Consider the following 22,620-nt stretch of genomic DNA (forward strand, 5'->3'; position numbering starts at 1 on the left):
TCAGAAATGGAGCAGCTGGGACTCAAATCGACACCCACAGATGATGCCGGGGCAATAGTTTAACCCCTGTATCACAACAAAAACCCCAACAATTTGATTTTTTAAATATTTATTTATTTATTTATGTTTATTTCAAAGGCAGAACAACAGAGAGGCAGAGAGAGAGAGAGATATTCTTTCTGCTCATTGACTCCCCCAAATGTAGTCAACAGCCAGAGCTGCACCAGGCCAAAGCCAGAAGCCTGGGACTCCATGTGGATCTCCCTTGTGAGTGGCAGGGACACAAGCACTTGGGCCATCATCTGTTGCCTCTCAGGGTGACATTCGAATGGAGCTGGTTCAGATGCAGAGTCGCCAAACCAGCACTCCAATATGGGATAGGGTTGTCCCAGATGGTGGCTTAACCCACTGTGACACACACCTATGTAGTTCATTTTAAAAAGAGATTCTATAGTAAATCTTCCAGAATTGTACTGTTTATGTAACACTTTTACACAGTCACTCGAGATGAGGCAAACATCACTGTGCCAGGAAAATACTTTGAACATTTCAGAAATGGTTCTTCTTTAGACTTGGTGTGTGGATGGAGCTCAGCGTGTATTTATTTGATGGCATTACAAATGCCACAGAAATAGGAAAAGACACTAAATTAGAAGATTCTATTGACTTAGGATTTATCTTGTTCTGTCTGACGTGATCTTCAGAAGGAAGGACTTATTGATAGCTGCTAACACTGATCTCAGTCCCTGTTTCCCTTCCTAGCTGTTTGGCCAGATTTTATCTGAGGGAGATGGGCTTTCTCACGTTCCTGCTGTCTTATGAGAGCAAAACACATCAGAACTACAGCGTTCTTGGGAAACCTGCTCCTCAGATGTTTCAAATAGATCTTCCTTTAAACTTATTGTTCCCTTGGCAATTGACACAGGATTTCCACCCTTTAAACAGATAGGAACTTGAGAAATCTGTTTTCAAAAGTTTGTCTACAAATGTTCTTCCAGGCAGAATTTATACCGAGGCAACCACCTGTCTTGCAGCCAGTTAGGCTGCTGATCCCTGCCTCGTTCCACAATGTTATTAGAAAGCTGTTTGGGTTGGGCTTCACTGTACCTGTGTGTATTTCTTAGTAAAATTCTGTTACACTGCAGTTTACAATGTTCCTAGCAAAACTGGAAAGAATCACTTGGAGGCTTGTCCACCCTGTCCAGAAGTTCTATCTCTGACAGCTATTTTTTTTTTCCTATTGAGTTTTCCACTCCTCATAGAATAAGTCCTTTCCTGAACTCTGTTGATGTTTTCAGTCATAGCTGCACATTTGAATCATCTGAGAACTTTTCAAAAAAGTTGAGCCAAACCCTTAGAAGTTCTGATTCATTGCCCTGGGGGCAGGCTCCAGCTTCAGTATTGTTTTGAAAGATCCCCAGATGTTTCTGGTGTGATACCTGAGTTGAGAAGCACTGATGTAGCTTCTCCCAGCTACGTTACAGAGAGATCGGGCGACTGACTTGATGTCCCACTGCAAAGAAATACCATTTGCCAGGCTTAAAATCCCCCATGTGTTGATTTTAATTCCACTGTACCAAATACGAGCAAGAGTTTGGAGTAAGCCTTGGGGACAATACAAATCTTAGCTCTAGAAACTCATCCGCAGCCTGAATAGAGGCCTATTTAAAGGCTGTCTCATGGTCAGGCCGGCGCCGCGGCTCACTAGGCTAATCCTCCGCATAGCAGCGCCGGCACTCCGGGTTCTAGTCCCGGTCGGGGCGCCGGATTCTGTCCCGGTTGCCCCTCTTCCAGGCCAGCCCTCCGCTGTGGCCAGGGAGTGCAGTGGAGGATGGCCCAGGTGCTTGGGCCCTGCACCCCATGGGAGACCAGGAAAAGCACCTGGCTCCTGGCTCCTGCCATCGGATCAGCGCGGTGCGCCGGCCGCAGCGCGCCGGCCGCGGCGGCCATTGGAGGGTGAACCAACGGCAAAGGAAGACCTTTCTCTCTGTCTCTCTCTCTCACTGTCCACTCTGCCTGTAAAAAAAAAAAAAAAAAAAAAAAAAAAAAAAAGGCTGTCTCATGGTCAAGGTGGTTCAGAACGAAGGTGGAAGGAGCCACAGCACTGGGAGGTAATGTCAGCTTTGCGAAGGAGAGGACGGTGGCCCCGGGTCTGCAAGGCTGGGTCGGGCTCACAGGGTTGCACCACTGTCCGCTTGCCAGCTCCAGGACCATTCTTTTCCACTTGCTTCATAGATACAGAGAGGAAGCTGGGACGTGCCTGTAGGGATGGGCGTCCCCTGGCCCCATAGAGACAGCCTCCGATGCTATCAGTCATGGCCAGCGTGGCGACGACTGACAGCTAAGACAATGTGCTGCTGATCTTGGCCTCATGGTCCACCTGCGAGATCTAGTGGGAAGGTGGAAAAGCCGGGGTAAAGAAGGCACGAGGAGTTAATAGTAGAGCAGAAAGTAATCAGATGACAGGGCCCTAGGTGCAAAGCCACGTAGTTTGGGCTTCATTCTCTGAGTCACTGGCCAGTTACAGTCAGGCAGTAACTTAACAAAACCCTGTGGAGCCAGGAGTTGCAACGTGAAGGTAGGATCCCTTCCTTCTCCCACAATGGCTGTGCAGTCAGCAGCAGCCTGGGGGGCACATCAGAACCTCCCCCCACATCAAGCCAGCCCCCAGGCCCTAGCTCCTGATCCCACACTGGGGTTGGGGTTCAACCTGAGGATTTTTTTTTTTTTTTTTGACAGGCAGAGTGGACAGTGAGAGAGAGAGAGACAGAGAGAAAGGTCTTCCTTTTTGCCGTTGGTTCACCCTCCAATGGCTGCCGTGGCTGGTGTGCTGCGGCCAGCGCACCATGCTGATCCGATGGCAGGAGCCAGCTGCTTCTCCTGGTCTCCCATGGGGTGCAGGGCCCAAGCACCTGGGCCATCCTCCACTGTACTCCCGGGCCACAGCAGAGAGCTGGCCTGGAAGAGGGGCAACCGGGACAGAATCCGGCGCCCCGACCAGGACTAGAACCCGGTGTGCCGGCGCTGCAAGGTGGAGGATTAGCCTAGTGAGCCGCAGCGCCGGCCTCAACCTGAGGATTTTTAAAAGACAACACGTGAAGCCGTGAGGGAAAGCTCTACATCATGCCAGTGTTTCCATGATCCCCCCAGGTCAGCCTTAGCTTCTGTCCAGACCTCACTCCATGCACAGTAGCCTGTGCATGCCTAAAGCACAAGGTGTGGAAAGCAAACCAAAGACACCAATTCGTTAATTCCAGAGAGTGCCTGTAGTTTCCCGGGCGCCATCTCTGACCTTTTCCCCATTCAGGTGCCATCACAGAGAGATGCCTCCTGCTTTGGCTTTCTGAAGACTCCAGCCTCAATGATGGGCGTTTTGTTGTGTCTGCTGCCATGATGATGGACTTGGGACTGGAGAGAACGGGGGTGACTGGACAACTGATAAGCCGCAGCAGGGAGTCCCCCAGAGGGAAAAGATCTCCAGTAATCTAGAGACACCGTATTTAGGGAACTCGTACTTCATAATCCTTATCAGAACATTGGTGCAAAGGATGTCGCTGTCTTAGCCACACTGTCGAAGAGACTACCTATAGTAATGAAGATGTCTCATATCTGTGCTGCACAGGGTGGTACCCATTAGCCACCTGTGGCTTGAGCTGTGGCAGGCACAACTACACAGCTGAATTTTAAATATTTCTTTACTGAAACAGGCACAAGAGGCTAATGGTTACCATAAGGGATGGGACCATTACAGAGTCTCTTTTTTACTTTAAGACTTACTTATTTGAAAAGTAGAGTTACAGAAAGAGAGAGAGAGAGAGAGAGAGAGGTCTCTCATCCACTGGTTTGCTCCCCAAATGGTCTCAACAGCCAGAGCTGGGCCAGTCTGAAGCCAGGAGCCAGCAGCTTCTTCTGGGTACGGAAGCCCAAGCAATTGGACCACTTTCCACTGCTTTCTTAGGCGAATTAGCCGGGAGCTGGATCAGAAGCAGAGCAGCCGGGACTCGGACTGGCCCCCAAACGGGATGCTGGTGCTGCATGAGGGGGCTTAACCTACTGCTCCACAGCACCAGCCCCCAGGGTCTGCTTAAAATCCCCATTCTCCTCAAGTCCCAAACAGGCGCAAGTCATTCTGTAGCATCTGTAATGACAATGGCACAGGGTTGTTTTTTTTTTCTAACTTCTCCAATTCTGTGCCTTGGAATTATAGGCTATTTCTATCCCGGAACGCTAATGTTTATGGAACTTAAGTAATACACTCTAATTATAATACTTTATTAGAGGAAGATTCCGCCAGGCTTCTTCTTATCATCTGTGTTTTTAGTTTTCGTCTTAAAGGAGCTGTAAAACGTAGTATTGACTTGAAGGAGAAGAAGTTGCTTTGGGTCTATGCACATAGAAAGGTAGGGACTATAAACAATTCAAACTCCTGAAAGTACCAGGAGAAGGGAAGTTAAAGCAGCAGGTCGAAGTCTCCCAGGAGAAAACTGGCCCTGGAGGAATGCTTTTAATTGGGCGTAGCTTTCTTCAGCAGAGGCCATCCAGTGATTCCCCTGAAGGCAATGGGATTTTCCCCTGTGAATAAATTCTCCCCGCTGTTGGTCACCTCTCTGCTATGTTCTCCAAGAAATGCATCCGGATTGGCATGCTGTAACTTAGCCCCGCTGAAAAACCATGAAAAAAAAATCCAGTGTTTTCTCTAAAATATTAATTTCCTTGCTTTAGGCTTCCGTGAGCTTTGACTGGAAACTTAATCTGTGTGACTCGGCCCTGCATCATGTGTCAGTCATTGGAATGGGACTTAATAAGAATTACTTGAGGACTTACGAATCAGAGGAGCCTCACTTTTTTTTAAACAGCCTTTTATCTTAGGCGCAGGGATTTGCATTTTGAGAGTTTGTGCCAGCTGACTTGAGCCCTCCTCACAGGCCTCAGCTTGTTGCAAACCTTGTTCGGTCCATTTCTCGCACTTCTGGAACCTTCTGCTGCTGCCACTCACAGCTTAGAATTTTACCCTGCAACTCCAGCCCTTGTCCCTTTTGTCGCCCATCCCTGCCTCAACAGGGAGACCCAGCAACCAACCATCCAATACAAGATGCAATCAATCCTTCAGCAGTTGGATGGAACTTTGATTACCAGCGGCGTCCAGGCCGGGAGCCGTGTCCCTTCCCTGGGAGACGGCTTTTCTGCTTCTGTCTGACTTCTCCTTGCAGATGTCTGCCCACTTCCATTTCCAGACCTCTTGGGAAGCAGAGGAGCCCAGGTGTTTGGGATTCCCTTTGATCAGCATTGTCCCATAGAACTTTCTGTGATGGTGAACATATTTCTTGTCTCGTCTCGGCCATGTGGTCATGCAGTCACTTGGCACTGAACGGGTGATTTCCCTTGACTGGAGTTCATGCAGGTTGGCACACAGCAGCGTGTACAAGAGTGCTGTGCTCATAACTCTCCTGGTTGTGCCCTCACTTCAGAGGGGCATGTACTGGGGAGGCCTTTGCACCTGCCACTCCACGACCCTGCAACTTGTGACCCAGCTCCTGCCAGGAAAGAAACTGGCTTTGACTTCTAAACGGACTTCCTTTGGCTGCTTCTTCTCACTGATCAGACCTTGAGCTTTTTATCTTTAAAAAAGCCAAAAAACAAAACTCTACTCTATTGACACCTTGCAAAAATGAATTTAGCATTGTTTAAGTTGTTCTAGTTCCTCTGTATATCTGGATTCCTTGTCTAGCAGCTGCAAATACGCATTTTCTTAACAGAAAAGAGGAATTGATCTGAAAGGGTAGGGGGTTTTTCCTGGAATGGAAGGATGAGGTAGGACACTTGGCTTCAGAGGACTTAGGGGCGTGGAAAGCCATCCATGACTGCTTATTAGGCAGCAGTTGGCATGCACCAGGCAGTGTTCCAGACTGGGAGAGTACAGTAGCAAACTAAACAAGTGCATGTGCATGAGCTAACAGAGTCTACTAAGACGTCAAGGGATGGATATGGGGAAGGGCCATATGATGGCAGATTTTTGTAATTTTTCAGAGGGTTTTCAAGAATGGCCTCATTGATAAGATAACAATTAAGCAGAGATTGGAGTCAAGTCAGGGGATGAAGAGGGCAGATGTCTGGGGTAAGAACATTTTTGCTGGAGGAAACAGCTGATTCAATACCCTAAAGCCCAAGTGTGCTGGTCATCTCTTTTCTCCTCCCTACATCCCCATGGCCTCTCACATTAGTTTCTTTCTGTAAAATTTATGTTGGTAGACACTTTTTTAAAAAAAGAATTATTTTATTTATTCAAAAGTCAGAGTTACAGAGAGAGAGAGGTCTTCCACCTGCTGATTCACCTCCCAAATGGCTACAACGGCTGGGGCTAGGCCAGTCCAAAGCCAGGAGCCCGGAGCTTCTTCCAGGTCTCCCATGTGGGTGCAGGGGCCCAAGTACTCAAGCCATCCACAGCTGCTTTCCCAAGCCATTCACAGGAAGCTGGAATGGAAATGGAGCAGCTGGGACATGACCCAGTGCCCCTATGGGATATGCTACAGGTGGAGGCTGAACCCACCATGCAACAGCCCGGCCCCTATAGACACATATTTTCACACTGGACTTCACAATCCAGCATCTACTGATGTCAGTAAAAAGACTAGACTAAGATTCTTGGTTGCCTCTGGCCACGCAGCATCCGTCTCAGCTTCTGCTCCAGCGTCAGGTAGGTTTAGTGTGTAAGGTTATTTACATAGGGGACAAATTGAAGGTGCCCACGTTGAGTGCATACTACAGCTCGCATAAAAAGTGTCTTCTAAAGAAGCAGAAGATGTTGCATTGACTTTGAATCAAAGGGAATTCAAGGCATCTCAAAGTTTAGGCTATGAATTCCACCTTATCCCTGGTACTAAATATTATGTCAGTACACAAATATGGCCATTTCCCATGGACAAAAGGAGCCAGCTGTTATCCAGTAGAGTGTCAGAAACATACTCCTTGGAGACTGTGTGTGGCTCTGGTTTGCCATATTGGAAAGGCTCCTGGGATCTTTCTTGACCCTCTTGCAGCCAAGTGAAGATAAAACAGTGTCGTTATGGAAATGCCTTTCTTTCTTCCCACCCACTGCTGTGAAATGACTGTGCCCCCTCACAATTGACCTTGACTCTTTGTCTCCACGGGTGTAGTATTAAGGAGTGGGCTCTTTGAGAGGTGAGTGGATTAGCCCATAGAAAAAGCTGAGAGTAACTAGCGTAATCCCGTTTGCCTTTCTGCCTTCTTCCATGTGTTCACCCTCTCCGGAGGGTGCGGCAGGTGCCATCTGGTGAGCAGGGAGCTGTGCTCCCCGCCACCACCCTGCCCACCCCAGCACCATTGCCTGCCAGGAAGTGATCTTGTACTTCCCAGCCCCTAGAAGTATGAGAAATAGAATGTCTGTTCTTGTTAAATTACGCAGTTTCAAGGATTTGGTTAAAGCAGGCACCAACTTCAGTCGGATTCTGAGGACTTGGAGGAGAGCTAATTTTTCACTCCTTGGAAGGTTGCAGCCTGCAAGTCTCAGCCATTGACCTCACCAGGGCCCCTTAGTGCAGATGGCACGCGGGTCGTGACAGCATTGAGTACTGCCCCGGAAAGACAGAGATCAGCCTCATGCTTTCTCTCATCAGCCCTGTGGGAAAACAAGCCGAAGTGCCCGTGTAAGGGCAGATTCTCAGATTTCCTTTCAAATTTCCTGCCTTTTATTGTCATTTCTTGAAGTCTTAACAATGCACGAAGCTTGTTTCTTTTTCATTTCACTTCCCCTGCTTGAGAAGCATGAAGGGGCAGGTTTCAGAGTGTTGGGTGTTATCTTAGAAACCAGAGTGAATCTGAACTTGGCCTTTGTGTCCGATCGGCCAGCTTGCCAGCGGTCCTTTGACTTCTGCTAATCAACTGGAAGTCTTCCTAAGATCTTTTAAGAGTGGATCACTGCTTTCACGTGATGTCGAAACCCTGCAAGGTGTGGTTTCCGCTTTCATTTCCTTAAAACCGACTTTATTTCTTAATTTGCATTTGGGGGAAAATTAGCCTTGAATAGATGGTATAGCGGAAAGAGCTTGATTTTTAAGTTTGGCTTTTAATTCAGTAAACATTTCCCGAGCCCCTGCCATCTAGCAGACCCTGGGCTGAAGCCGTCCATTGTGGAACAAGACAGAACATGGTCCATGTCTCCTGTGGCCTGTAGGCTGTTGACAGTGCCAAAAACTCAGTGAGTTATACTTAAAAACTTTTTGGACAAATTTGAACAATAGTAATTCTGCACCCATTCATCAGACATCATCAAGGCACCACTCATGTAATGGGATGCTTTTACTAGATTTCACTCGATTTTATTATCAGGCATCATTTAGAGCTCAGAGAATATATTAAGAATCATCGCCTAGGCACTTCGAATGCTGAAGGCAGTTTGTTTTAAATGCTTACAATAAGTGTCTCTGCTGTGTATCGGTTTCCTCCACACCCTCCATGAAATTAGAGGACATGACTACAAGATTTGTATGGAGAGTGGTCCTTTGTCACCTGACATGGTTTTCCTTCCTTTTGACCTTGCAGTATGCAAATGACACTGTGCAATTGTGTTCTTGTTGTTGCAAGCTTTGCAGCTGCAGGGATCAAGTTTAAGTTTGTGTGTGGGAGTGCTGGGCAGAACTAGGTCCCTAAACAGCAAACTAAGACATTGCAAAGAGTGGCTTTCCCAATTGACTGAGAAAACAAACAAAACGAAATATACACCACATGTGCTTAATGGACCTGAAGTCAGATTTCTTATCGATTGAATCATTGCATCTCGTTCCATGTAGCCAGGACTTACAGATCTAAGCCGGACATAGTGGAATTATTCTGCTTTCTTGGTGTTTGGGGGTTGAATTGTGCATAAATGAAAGGGACTGTTAAGATCACCGTGTTCAACCCACCTATTTGATTGGAGAACAGGCACCAGAGGGGTTTTGTCAGTGCCCATGAAGTCAGCCAGTGGTTGTCAGAGCCTTCTTTTTCCTAAGATTTATTTATTTGAAAGGCAGAATGTCAGAGGGAGGGAGAGAGGGGGAGAGAGAGGAGAAATAGAGAGAGAAAGAGAGAGAGAAATCTTTCATCTGCTGGTTCATGCCTGCAGTTGGGCTGAGCCAAGCCAAAGCCAGGAGCAAGGAATTCCATACAGGTCTCCCAGGGCCCAGGCACTCAGGACATCATCCACTGGCTTCTCAGGTACATCAGCAGGCACTGGATTGGAAGCAGAGCAGCGGGGACTGGAACCTGTGTCCACATGGAATGCTGGCATTGCAAGCAGTGGCTTAACCTGTCGCGCCACAATGCAGGCCCCTGTCAGAGCCTTCTTACTGCAGCCTACCTCTCTTCTCTCATCGTGGTGCCTTTCCATCCAGCAGAAAGCATACAGTAATATTACATGAATGATTCTCATGTGTTCCTTTAAGAGGCAGAGGTACAGAAGGAAACAGCACTGGTATCCACTGGCTCACTCCACACATAACCACAACAGCCAGATGTGGGCCAGGCTGAAGGGAGAAGTGTCCCATGCGGCTGGCATCACCACTGCCTGCCAGGGTGTGCATTAGCAGGAAGCTGGAGTCGGGAGCCCGTGTGGGACACAGGTGTCTTAACCAGCATCCTAACCCCTAGGCGCAACGTCTGCCCCTCATAATTAATTTTTTTTCATAATTAATTTTACATTAGGAAATAACCTTGCAGAGAGGAGATGAAGCGATCCTGCTTCCCACATCCCTGAATGGCATGCAGCACTCCGTAAGTAGGTACAAGGGGACTTCAAAGTCGATGGAAAATGGAGTGAAAAGATGTTCAATTTGAAATCCGTACAGAAGAGTCTCCGAAAAGTTCACCGAAAACGCATAGCATGATAAACATGGATTTCAAACTTCTTTGTGCCTAAATAAGCTCCTTTTAATTCCATTCTCCCACAAACTTCTTTGAAATACCTTCACGCTTAAAAATCTAATACAATTCTTGCTTATGTTCCTTTAAAAATCGCTCATCAGCTGTGGATCAAAGCACACTGTTTTTGTTTCAGTAATAAAGACAAGCCTAATTTTATTTCAATATTGCAGAATTCCACAAGGCGTGAGGCGCCTCGTTGCCTCCCCACCACTTCATGCTAGATTTACTCATTTTGTTTATCATGTTGCCAGATCACACAGGAAGTGTCTCAAAGCCAGAACAGAGCAGCCCTCGCCTGATGAATGTGCAAGAGTCAGCAAACGATCTGAAAATTAAACTTGATTCTCAAGTTACCGCCTATTTGCGAGCCTTAGACTGGTGGTGAACGGTATTTTAAAACTAGACTCATGTAAGCATCCAGGCGCTCTTGGGAACTGCAGCGTAACAATGATTGATTCCATTCTATCACTTGGAAAGCTTTGGAGTATGGAATAAAATTTATTATATTGCAATTTGTCTATTCTCTCAAATTTCCTGGAAGGCTTTTTATAAGTCATCACACTGCTGCTTTCTATTGATGAGTAGGCATAGATGCACCAAGCCCTTAATTATCTTGTCATTCTTTGCTTGTAATTTTCTTCAGCGTGGGAATTTTTGTAACATTTTCTACCACCGTCTCTACTAGGAGAGTGTTGTGTGGCACTTTGTACTGTCCAGGGGATTTTCGCATGTGCTTCCCATGTGTTTGGTCTTGAACTTGACCCCGAAAGGCACTGTGTCATAGAGCAGGAGCTTGGGGTTCCAAGGACAGTGGCTTGCCTGTTGGCCCACAGTGAAAGCTTGGCAGAGCCCATACTCAACATTTTCAGTCTCCATGCTCCTGGGCTGTCCTCATTATCATATGTCTCCCACAGTAGGTCAGGGGTGCCAAACAGCCAAAGCCATCTGGGAAGAAATTCTCTGCTGTGGCCCAGGAAGGCAGTGAGGATGGCCCAAGTGCTTGGGCCCTGCTCCCGCATGGGAGACCAGGAGGAAGCACCTGGCTCTTGGCTTCGGATCGGCACAGCACGCTGGCCATAGCGGCCATTTTGGGGGTGAACCAATGGAAGGAAGACCTTTCTCTAACTCTGCCTGTTTAAAAAAATAGAAATTCTCCACTCCTTCTGCCCTCTCCACATTCCCTTCAGCTTCATGCTGGCATCTTTGCTTTCGGCCTGACGTAATGTCAAGCTCCGTTCCTACACTTTCGTAATGGGATGTCTATTTTACTGTTGAGTGTCAGGACGGATGAGTGTGCCTGTGGCCATTGGCTTTGTCTCTCAGTAGCCATCTCACTGACTTTGAATCCATTGTTTCAGCTCCTTGACCTTTGCTTTCCCCATGAGGAACACAATACTTGCAGGATTACCTGGCTTTTTGTGATCAGTAAGTAAAATAAATCATCGTAACACTTAGAACCGAACGCAGCATGTTTCTGTCTTCAGTGATGGTGATGATGGTAATAGTTCTTAACGCACAGATCTGAGTTCTGAAGTCGGTGACCTCTTTCCTTAAATGGAAATGTGATTATCCACATGAGGGAGTTAAAGGCTTCTTAGAAAATATCCATAAAAGGGAGTTAAATCATGACTTTTTACATTCCAGTTAAGTCTCTAATATTAGGAGAGAGAACTGAATGAGCCCATTAAAGTACCATTAATTGTAAAAATTCTGGTGGCCCCAGGGGTCCAGGCAGGGAGGAAGGGACACGAGGTGGTGGCAGGGAAGACAGGAACGTGGGGATACAGGCACCACTGTCTTGTCATGGGGTGATGTAGGCCTGCTGTGGCCACCTGTTCGTATTTTCTTAAGTAGAGTGTGGATTTGATTTTTCATATGAAACACCCTGACCTTCACATGTGGTTTAGGGGCAGGCATTTGGACTGGCAGCTTAGCAGTCAGTTGGGCAGCCTGCATGCCATACAAGAGTTTGATTCCCAACTCCGGATCATGATTCCACTGTCTCCTAATGCAGACTTTGGAAGCCAGCAGGGTATGGCTCCGGGAACAGGGTTCCTGCTCCCACTTGAGGGTCCCAGAATTCCCAGCTCCCAGCTTTGGCCTGGCCAGTCCGAACCTGTGGGAATTTGGGGAGTGAACCCCTGAATGGAAGGTCACTCTTTGTCTCTCACACATACACAAGTCAATAAGAGTAACAATGCTTGCTTCACATTTTCCAAAGAGAGTAGGGCAAACTTGACACGGCCATGGACTTGGGCCAGCTGCCGCGTCCACCTGGAGCAGTCTCTGCTTTAACTTCTCCCGGCCCTGTCTACTCCCAGGGTATTTGGTTGTCAGAAACCAAGCATCTGGGACCTTGTATATCACCATTTAAAGGGCTGCCTTCCCGGAACCCAAGAGTGTTTCCAGCTCCTTTTATGTGGGAAATACGGGCACCCATCTGCTTTGACCAGTATTTTCACTTACGTAATTGGGAAACCTTTCAGGCACCGAGGCACTGCAACAAATTTTGGGGAAGGGCTGGGGAGCCTTCACGGAGAAAATCAGTGAAAATCTCAGTCTCACAGGAAACTGATATTCAGACCAAATTCCAGCTTAGCTGAAGCAACTGATTCAGCTCAGACGCTTATTTTTCTGATTCTCTATTAGCTGCTCCTTTTACAGAAATCCCCTGTCACCAGACTGGGTATTCGTTTCTGCATTTTCCATTATGCTGCCTCAGCACTTTGAGATGAAGTATTGTTTAAGTCTTAAATGAGTAACTTAATTAAAAAGCAGATCTTCATTTCGGCCTTTTCCATCTCTAAAGTTCTTTGGAGACAGAGAAATAATTTGTATACGTGCTTTTTCATGCCCTGCAGAAAAGGTACCCTTTTCCACAGAGCTTGACACGAGAGCACTTTCAGGGCAGACAAATTGCACATTTGCTTAGATTGGCTAATTTTGCTGGTAAGTAGCAAATTATTTTAGCTGAGCTGGAATGCTATACAACTTCATAAATCATGTGCTCATTATCTCGCCTCTATCAAACTGTGCCATTTACCAGGGTTGTTTTCACTGCCACCAGGAGAGTTATTTAATCATCTTTTATTTGCAGTAAGCTGTGGGTCATCTTCCTTGTCGCTGTAGTACTCCATCCAAGTCATATCAAGGGACATGGAATTGATTTCTCAGTTGCTGTCACTTTACATGAAGTACTACCTTTACAGCACTTCTCATCAGGAGGGTAAAGTTGCTGTGTTGAAAGTTCAGGCCGTCATGCCACATTCTACCCCTCTAGTTGGCACATGGCCCCATGTGCACTGGGGAGGCTTACTTCTTTCAATTGGATTCCTCTTTTCTGCAGTCCTGGCTGTTACCTTCTGATTTGGGGCTCATCTCACTGTCACTGCAATCAAGATTTGCCACATCAACACACTGTTCACATTCTCAGAGAACGACTAAAAGCGCCAAGCGTTGATGCTAGGTTTTACTCCCCCAGCCTCAGCTCTGGGAAGTGTATTCTGACCACATGATCCCTGTTAAAGATGAAGGAACGTGGTTGAGAAAGTTAAAAACATTCGAACATGAGCCAAATGCTAGGATTCTGAAAGATTGCTCTTCTCCACACTGTAGATGCTTCCACCTGCAGGAAGCATTGTAAATGTTTAGGTTTTTGTCTCCTGCTTTGTGAGCTGATTCTGGGATACAGATTAAAAAGAAAAAGAAAAAAAAAAAAGGAAAGCAAAGAAAGGAAAATTCAGCAAGTGTGGGAAGCACTTAAACTGCCCCTCATTCCTGAGTGATACAAGAAATGTAGAGATTGACCCAAAAACCGTGTGTGTATTTAGGAATCGTTTAGAGTTAGGGGCACTGGGGAGTGTTCTGTTGGGAAGAAAGGGTGCGGCTAAAACTCTAGCTCAGTTATTGTGTGTTTGTCACCAGGGAAAGCCAATTCCTTTTCCATTCAGCTATAGCTTGTTTTATTCTGTAGATGTCATCTTTACACTTTCCTGGTAAATTGCACTGCAAAAAAATCTAGTCTAAGAGGACAGTCAAGTTTTCAGTTTCAAGTACCCCATTGAATCAGTCCCTTTGGAACATGGGTACCCATTCCTTAATCCCTTTGTTTACTTGCTATGTGAGCACAAATGTATATGCTTCTGCAGTTTTCCTTAAAGCGAGTATAATGAATAATTAAACTCACAGGCTGAACGGCTCTATGAGGTATCACATTTATTCTGATTCAGACAGAATCGTTGTATTGTGACTTTAGGTGGACCGAGTGTGATAATCTGTTGGGCTGCTTCTGCTGGAACTTTTCCTGGCCAGCCCTACTCTTTGCCTTCTGTAAATCTAGTGGTAGCCAAGCCAAAACGCCTGTGCACCTAACCTTTCCTATCTATGAAATGAAGCATTAGACCCTTAGAACATCTGGGCCCTCCCATCCTGCCCAGCCCCCCACCCCCCACTCCTCCCCTGCCAGCCCTCCCTTGATGAAGCAGGTATTTGCCCTTGTAAACAACACTGCCATGTATTAATCCACAAGGATCAGTTTCTTACAAGTGAAAGTGCTAGGTGAAAGGCTGTTTGCATTTGTAGCTCCGGTAGCTGTCATTGACATAGACTTCTGGGAAGTGAGACCAGTTTACCTCCTGCCCACACCTTGCTCAGCTCACCGTGTTAACTGACTTGCAACTCTTTCCCCGAAAGATGTAGGGGAAAATGGTGTGATGCATTTCTCCCCTGCATTTCTCCTGTTAGCAATGAGGTTGACTTGCTTTGGTTTTAAAGAGTTTATTCTCTGGTGATGTGGATGGCAATGAGTATTTAAAGCAGTCTTTTAAGAAAATCACGGTGTAGAGAACTGGTGGGACATGCCATTTGTTTCCAGTGGGTATTGACAATGATTCAAAACGGCATTAATTTTGCCAGCATTTGTTGAATACTGTTTTACGAAGCAGGAATTACAAGGCATTGGAAGTTCAAAGAGATTCTAGAATATTGATTCTGTCATTGTGGAAAGCTTTAAAAATGTACTGTCACTACAGAAACATTTGCATGGAAGCGAGCATTGGTGCCTTCAGGCCACTACTCTGCTGCTTTCCTGTGCACGCCGGGGTCTCCCTGTTGGCTCACTGAGGTTTCACCTGCACTGGTCCTGATTTCACAGTCGTTAAGCTGCCACTTGGAATGCATCCATATCAGAGTGCCTGGGTTCAAGTCCAGGCTCTGCCTCTGATTCCAGCTTCCTGGTCGTGTGTACCTTCAAGTGATGGCCCAAGTAGTTGGGTCCCTGCCGCCCATGTGGGAGACTTGGGTGAGGTTCCTAGCTCCTAGCTTTGGCCTGCCCCAGTCCTGGCTGTTCTGGGTATCTGAGGAGTGAATTAGCAGATGGGAGATGTTTCTCTCTCTCTTTCTTTCTCTCTTTGTCTTTCTCTCTCTCCTCCCCTCTCCCCCTTTCAAATAAACAGCCAAGTAAACATCACTGTTTGTTTGGATGGTTATCATAATTGGCCAAAGTATTAGGCTGGCGTAGGCACGTCTTTCTCCCATGGGGAGTCCTACAGGAATTCTCCTGGACTGCCTGACTTCTTTGTTCCTGGTGGAGGACGTGTGCCTGTGCCACGGGCCAGTACACTTGTCCCACCTGCTCTGGAGGGCTGGGGCGGGGGGTGCTGGTTGCCAGCGGCACAGACCACGGCGGCTGTCTGCCAGATGGTTGCCTCTGTGTCTGACTCTGAAATGCCAAATGCAATTAAAAACCTCCTTTCAGAGAACAAGTCTTTCAGTCGCAGGCCCATATGGTGATCAGTGCCCCTGGGCCTGCGATCATGTAAGAGGCCAGGCTCAAAAGCAGAGCAGATGGAAAGGACTGTAAGAAGAGAAAGCCCTGTAGAAAGGAATGGGCATGGTATTGTGTTAGATTCAAAATCAGCAGTGGCAGGGCAGCGATGGTCCAAGTCTGGGTTCTGGTGCAGCGAGGGTAGACCAGCAGCACCTGGGAGCAGCGTCCACTTCCTGCCGGTGGTGGTCAGTTTCAGGTGTACTTGGCGGGCTTGTAGCTGCTGGTTGTCTAATCAGACACTGATCTTGGTGTTGCTGCGAGGGTGTTCCGTGGATGACGACACAGCTGCAGTCAGTTAAGGTGGTTACCCTCATTTATGTGTGTATGTGTGTGGTGGGGTCTCACCTAATCAATTGGAAGCCTATGAGAGCAAGAACTCAGATTTCCCAGGTGAGAAATTTCGCGTTAAAACTAGCATTGATTCCTGCCTGGGTGGCAGCCTGCCCTGTGCGTTTCAGACTTTTGCCACTCCCACAGCTGTGGGAGGCAGCACACGAGCCTGCACTGGCAGGTTGAAGATATTCCTGAGGGTTTGTGTGGCTAATAGTTGAGTTGCCCTGTCTTGGCTCAGTGGGTCCCATCACCAGTTGCCATGGATTATTCTTTGCGATGCTACACTTAATTGTGTCCATGTCAGTGGTCCTGCTATGAAATGGAGAGCACAAAGCAAGATGTCTGTGGAATAAATAAATTCTTCAGTGCCTTTCCCAGTTATGCCACAAAACAGCAGTAGACGGATGCATGAATTCAGATACATGAATCCTTTTCTGGCCAGGTGTTTGAGAACATTTTACTAGTGATTCTACTAGTAGTAGACACCCTTTCAGACTAAGAAGCCATACCCAAAATTCCTGGTGTTCATCTTGATCAAGTCTGAACCTTCTCAGGCTACTCATCTCTGACCCTCTGAGACCGTTGCAAACATAGACACAGTTCAGCACTTACTTAATTCATCCCCTCAAGACCTGGAACCTGCATCTGTGGACAAAGAGTTTGCGGAACACGTGAGCTGGAATGAGGAAGGCCGTATGACTTGGAGTGAAGGCCTTGCTGTTACTCATGGGCTGGGGGAGAAGGGAAGTGTGATAGGGGCCATGTGATCCTGTCATATGCCAGCAGCTGCTGCCCGTGGTGTCCTCCTTTAGGGAATGATTGGCAGGTGAGACGTGGTCGCTGGAGCCTCTTTCGGGAGAAGTACAAATGATTTGCCTGCTAGGGTAGCACATTCCCTGAGGATGGCCAGCTCCCTCCGCCTCCCCCTCCCTTCCCCCTGCCCTCCCCCTCCCTTCTCCCCCTCCTACTCCCCTCCCCCTCCCTTCTCCCCCTCCTACTCCCCTCCCCCTCCCTTCTCCCCCTCCTCCTCCCCTCCCCTCCCCCTGCCCTCCTCCTCCCTTCTCCCCCTCCTACTCCCCTCCCTTCCCCCCCTCCTCCTCCCCTCCCCCTCCCTTCTCCCCCTCCTCCTCCCCTCCCCTCCCCCTGCCCTCCCCCTTCTCCCAGTGGCCCCTCTTTGTCTCTTTCTCCTTGATTGTGTTTGCAAGCATCAGATCTAAACCGACACTATCTACAGGTTCATGGCTACCTCTGCTGCTCCCAGCACCGTCTCCTGTTTTCATTCTGTCTCATCACTCCTGCCTCCTGTCACTTCTCACACTGGCGGCTTTTGCTGGAAAGCGAAGGGTTGCTCTCCATCTTATCTCACAGGTGTTCTGGTGTGCGTTGCTCACGAGGGAGCTTCTTGGAAAGCTACATCTTCACCAGTAAATAGGTTGTACTGTGCCTGAATGGGCAGCGTGGGGAGGAAGGCTGCCACTTTGTTTCGTGCCTCTTTGTGCTTTAAAACGTTGTTCACTCTACCTTGAGATGCAGGGAGACAGACAGAGAGAAATCTGTCATCTACTGGTTCGTTCCCTGAATGTCCACAGCAGCCAAAGCAGTGTCAGGCCAGTGTTGTGAGCCTAGAACTCAGTCTAGGTCTCTGATGTGGCCGGTAAAAACCCAAGTAGTTGAGCCATCAGCTGCTGCCTCCCAGGGTGTGTATTTGCAGGGTGCTGGGACCTGAACCCGGGCACATCTGATATGGGGCGCAGGTGTCTTAACCACTATGCCAAATGCCCGCCCCTGTGGTTTTTGTTGTTCTTGTTGTTTCTGTAACTAACTCTGGGTCAGGTTCTTAACCTTGTGTGTGAACGTTACAGTCACCCGGGGAAGCTTCGTCCTCCCCTGGTGCCCATCTGTGTCCAGGGTGATTAAGTCAGCATATCTGGGAGTGGGACCCAGGCTTCATTATTTTGCAGAGTGGCCCAGAGGACGGCTGCTCTGGAGGCTGATAACCTCTCATCTAAGCCCAAAACCCCAAAATGCTGGATGCCTCAATTCCAAGTCATGGAGGTTCGACTTCGTAACTAAAACAGCAAAGCTATCCAATCAGCAAACAGATATTTGTCCAAAACGTTCTCTGTGCTCAAAAACAAAAACAAAATAAGTAAGCAAACCATGGCCTCACTTTTTTGTTGTTTGTTTGACCGTGTGTTATAGGAATATCTCAAGGGTTAAATTAGTTGTTTCATAAATAAATCCAAATATAACCAGTGTAGAAAAAAATATATATTCATTGTTGTGTTAGTTCCAAATTTAACACAAAGTTCAGAGAGCATTTCTAGCTGTATTTTTAGCTAAGCATAGAACTCTTGGCCTGGGAGACATTGAGGATTTCAAAATAGTTTCTTACCTAAAAATATACTTCCTGAAATGAACTTGAGGCCTGAGAGGGATGAATGGCTTTATTTTTTCCTTCTAGATTTACTGTTACCACAAGAAAGCGAATCTTAAATTTATACGTGTTTGTATTTTTGGAGACCCAGGAAACAGGTGCTACGCCCAAATGACAAAGAGGGCTGCAGGGTGCAGTATCAATGATGGAAATTTCACATTCACAGGAGAGTAACCGAGGAAGTGGATGGCACCTGTTCCACGCCGGGCAGGAGTGGCCTCCCATAGGGAGAACACGGGAGGCCTGGCTGAGACCTCAGCAAGGGGGATGCCTTGCAGAAGTGCCCCTACCTCCCTGCGGGCCAGCAGCTAATCTAGTGCCACATCCAGTGTATGTGTTTGCTTTTCTGAATCGGGCATACAGTATACATGCTCATTCATGTGTGTTTGTTGAGTGCCTGGTAGCCTCGTGTTACTTCACTTTACCCCCCCACCCCAAATTATGACTTCATTCACCTCCGGCACCAAGGAAACAGATCTCATTGTGGTGATAGGAATGGGGTGTTACATGTGTCTGTGGCCTCATAGCATCCATGTGTTTTGTCTTCAGTATCCTATTGAATGAATATAAATGAGCGCTGTGTTTATGATTGTGTTCGTCTCTTATCTAAGTGAAGTTATTTCTTGTCTCCTTTGGTAGAAAAGGGCAAATGTCAACTCCTTCTGTGTAGGCCTGGGGATGTGCATTCGCGCGCTCATTCATTCGACACATGTCTTGGGGTACCTTCTAGGCACTCTTCTAGGCACTGAGATACAATGTATAGACAAGATAGGTGAAGTCTGATGGAGCTGCATTTGGTGGATAGATTTTCAGCAAACACGTGATGCAGAGACTTTGCGTGGACAGTAAGAGTCCTGTGGTAGCACCTTGCAGGTGGCTTTAGGAGGAAACACTGGTAGTTAATCAGGGACCACAAAGATGACTAAGAAGGAATAGCAAGTGGAAGGGCTGAGGAAGGAATGGACTTCAGTATTTCTGGCATGGGCCCTGCGTCCTCCGAGGAAGCAAGTGTGGAGTAAGGGAACGAAGGGCGGTTTTGATTTGCCATCCTACTGTGCCTCCCAATGCCTGGAACTGCGCCTGGAGGCCCTCAGTGAGTGTTGGTTCATCCACTGAGTTCCCCCAAGAAAACAGACATAAGTCAGACCTCACAGAGCCAGCCCCTTGCAAAGGAGGTCCTTCTGGGCACAGGTCAGGAAATTGCTGGCTGATAGCATAGTCTCGTGACTCCCCCCCAGACCCTTTCCTGTGGGTCGGCTCACTCCCACGTGACCTGCGTGACAGCTCGGTGGCAACCTCTCTGTGTCTTTGGGCCGGGACTCTTGTCTGGCCCCATAGCCTCTGCACTGCCCTCTATTGTGGGTTACCCTGCTCTGGTCTGTTTCCTTGTCTACCCCGCGAACCTACAATTTCCTTAAGAATCCTTTCGTTTGTGCTCCAAGTGCCCAGTGCTGTGTAGTGGACCAAGCCGTGTTTTGTTATTGAATGATAGGCTTTTTATAGAACAAAGTCTCATGCTGGTCACTGGTAAAAGCAAAAGCTGTGCAAACACCCTCTCCCCGCGTGGTCACCGTACAATGGCTTTTATTAAAAGCCGCATACATGAGGGCATTCTAGTCTGATAGAAAGGGGTCATTTTGCCTCTCTGTGTATTCATTCTCATGACGTTAAGTTCACTCGAAATTGCATAACATCTTCAGGAATTCTTTGGCAGCCCGCCTGGCAGTTGACTAATGATTGTGTCTTTCTCTTCCCTCAGTTAATAATGACATGATGGTCACGGACAACAATGGCGCCGTCAAGTTCCCACAACTGTGCAAGTTTTGCGATGTGCGATCTTCCACCTGTGACAACCAGAAGTCCTGCATGAGTAACTGCAGCATCACGTCCATCTGTGAGAAGGCACACGAAGTCTGCGTGGCCGTCTGGTAAGGCTGCCTCGGATGAAGTCACACTCTCTGCCTTCGCTCCCCCCACGAGCAGCGCGTGCTGGTGGCACCAGTCAGCGTCTCCATCCCTTATGTGGAGACGCTCGTCCCATTTCCCTTTCCCCAGGACTGGCTCTTTTTACTGATTCTGTGTACTTTCCAGGGGTACCTGGCCCATGTTCCCATAGACACACCCATGTCTATAAGAGGGTACTTTGAGAGGATTGTAGATAATGGTCATTATCTTTTAATTCCATTTTCTATGGACTTTTTTAAGTGCCTGTGTGTGTGTGTGTGTGTGTATGTATGTGAAAAAGAGAGAGAGAGAATATACTTTAATACTTATATAATAATACAATTAATCTGGAAACTCTTCCTTGTATCAAAAACTGGAATTGGGGGCATAGGCGACAAGCATTTGGCCTAGTGGTTAAGACACCAGTTGGGGCACCTGTACCCTGGCAGGCATCAGGTGATGGCTCAAGTACCTGCATCCTGTCCTGAATCCCTCTCCCCCATGCAGGGGAGCCAGGTAGGGCTCCCAGCTCCAATCTTCAGCTCAGCGCAGCCCTGGCAGTCGTGGACATTTGCGGAATGAGCCAGTGCATGAAAGCTCTTTCCTTCAGTCTGTTGCTCTCCCCTTCTCTCTCTTTGTATCGCTCAAGCTAATTAGTTAATAATTAATAATGAATTCTTTAAGGAATAAGAATTTCCCACTTGCCATTTGACTGAGTCTTCCTCCGGACCCCCTAGTGGCACCACCAGGAGGTTTGTTTTTCTGTGTTGTGGCAGAAGTGGAGAAGAAAAGTTGGGGGGCACCTGCCATATAGGACAGCTGCTTGGAGAATTAGAGTAACACCCCCTGCTCTTTCAGAAGCCCTGGTTGGGTCATTCATAACGGTTGAGCTATGCAGGGTTCTGCTCCTGAGCCAAGTTCTGCGTTGTCTCTTTTCTCTTTCTGTCTCTGTCTCTGCCTCTCTCTCTCCTCCCCTTCCCCATGTGTACACATACATCTTCGCACATGAGCAGTTGGTACTCATGCATTGCTTGATAAATTCATGGGTTATGGATGCAGAAGTGTAAGCAAGCGATGAACAGCCGTGATTGTTAATGGTATTCGTTACGGATGCAACACCTATCAAGCTTGATGCTGATGTTTTGAGTCTATTGGTTGTTTAGGAGTAGTCCATATGTCTCCTTGACAAACAAGTATTCAAACCTGACTTTCTCGCCTCCTGAGGCTTTTTCCAGACTGTGCACATTTAGCCTTGGTGGTAGATATGGAGACTTTGCAAATTTTCATCCGTACCAAGGGATGAGCTGGTTTCTTAAGAACTACAGGAGTGTTAACAACAAAGACCTGTCGAGGCAGCTTGCTGTCCCGCTGGAGTTTCATTCCTGTCCAGGTCTGGCCAATGCTTTCGAGGAAGGGACTCTGGCAAAGAGTGTGTACAGAGAAGAGGGCTCAGGGATCACAGGTTTAGAAAGCATTGCTATCGGAGGGGTGGCTGAGAGAGCTGAACGCTCCGCAGAGAGGACATGGGTTCCGTGGAGAGAATGGGACTCAGGGTGCGCCTTGTGGGGCAGCCACAAAAGCCGCCACTTGCGATGCGTGCATCCCGCGTCAGAGGGCCTTGCACCACTGCCACCTCTGCTTCCTATCCAGCTGCAGGCCGGTGTGCACTATGGGAGGCTGCACAAGAAGACTGAGTACTTGGAGGCAGTTCCCAGCTCCTGACTTTGGCCTGGGCCACCCTGGCTGTTGCAGGCATTTGGAGAGGGAACCAGCAGATGAAAGCTCTCTCTCCCTGTCTCTCTGTCTCTCCCTTTTGGGGTCACTCTTTCAAATACATAAAATAAATCTTAAAGAAAGAAACGGAAATGTTCTAACTTACTCTGCAACACTCTGAAGGTAGAGGAAGGAGCAGCAACATTTACAAGGGTCTTTAAAAAGTTCGTGGAAAATGCGCATTATGAAAAATATGATGCATAGATTTTTTTAAAAATTGCAACAAAGTAAACCTTTGGTTCCTTAGTCCATATGTATTTTGAAATATCCTCATACAAGAAGGCTTGTGCTCAGCCTAAGTTTAAACATTTTCACAACCAAGGTTTACCAGCAGGAAGCAGATCTCCTTTCCTGGGACAGTCAAGTGGATTTCAGGGAGGGGCTGGGT

General features: G+C 47.5%; 1 protein-coding gene across 2 annotated transcripts in view; it reads left to right on the forward strand.

Moving 5' to 3' along the window:
• The window catches only part of TGFBR2 (transforming growth factor beta receptor 2), an 88,548-nt gene that overhangs the window by 16,218 nt on the left and 49,710 nt on the right, over window positions 1-22,620 (forward strand). For both annotated transcript variants that reach the window (XM_070071692.1, NM_001177748.1), the window contains 1 exon segment: window positions 20,275-20,443. In XM_070071692.1, the coding sequence (XP_069927793.1) occupies window positions 20,286-20,443 (158 nt within the window). In that variant the 5' untranslated portion in view covers window positions 20,275-20,285.

The sequence above is a fragment of the Oryctolagus cuniculus genome, chromosome 4 (genome assembly GCF_964237555.1).
Source record: "Oryctolagus cuniculus chromosome 4, mOryCun1.1, whole genome shotgun sequence".
NCBI classification, from domain to species: Eukaryota; Metazoa; Chordata; class Mammalia; order Lagomorpha; family Leporidae; genus Oryctolagus; species Oryctolagus cuniculus.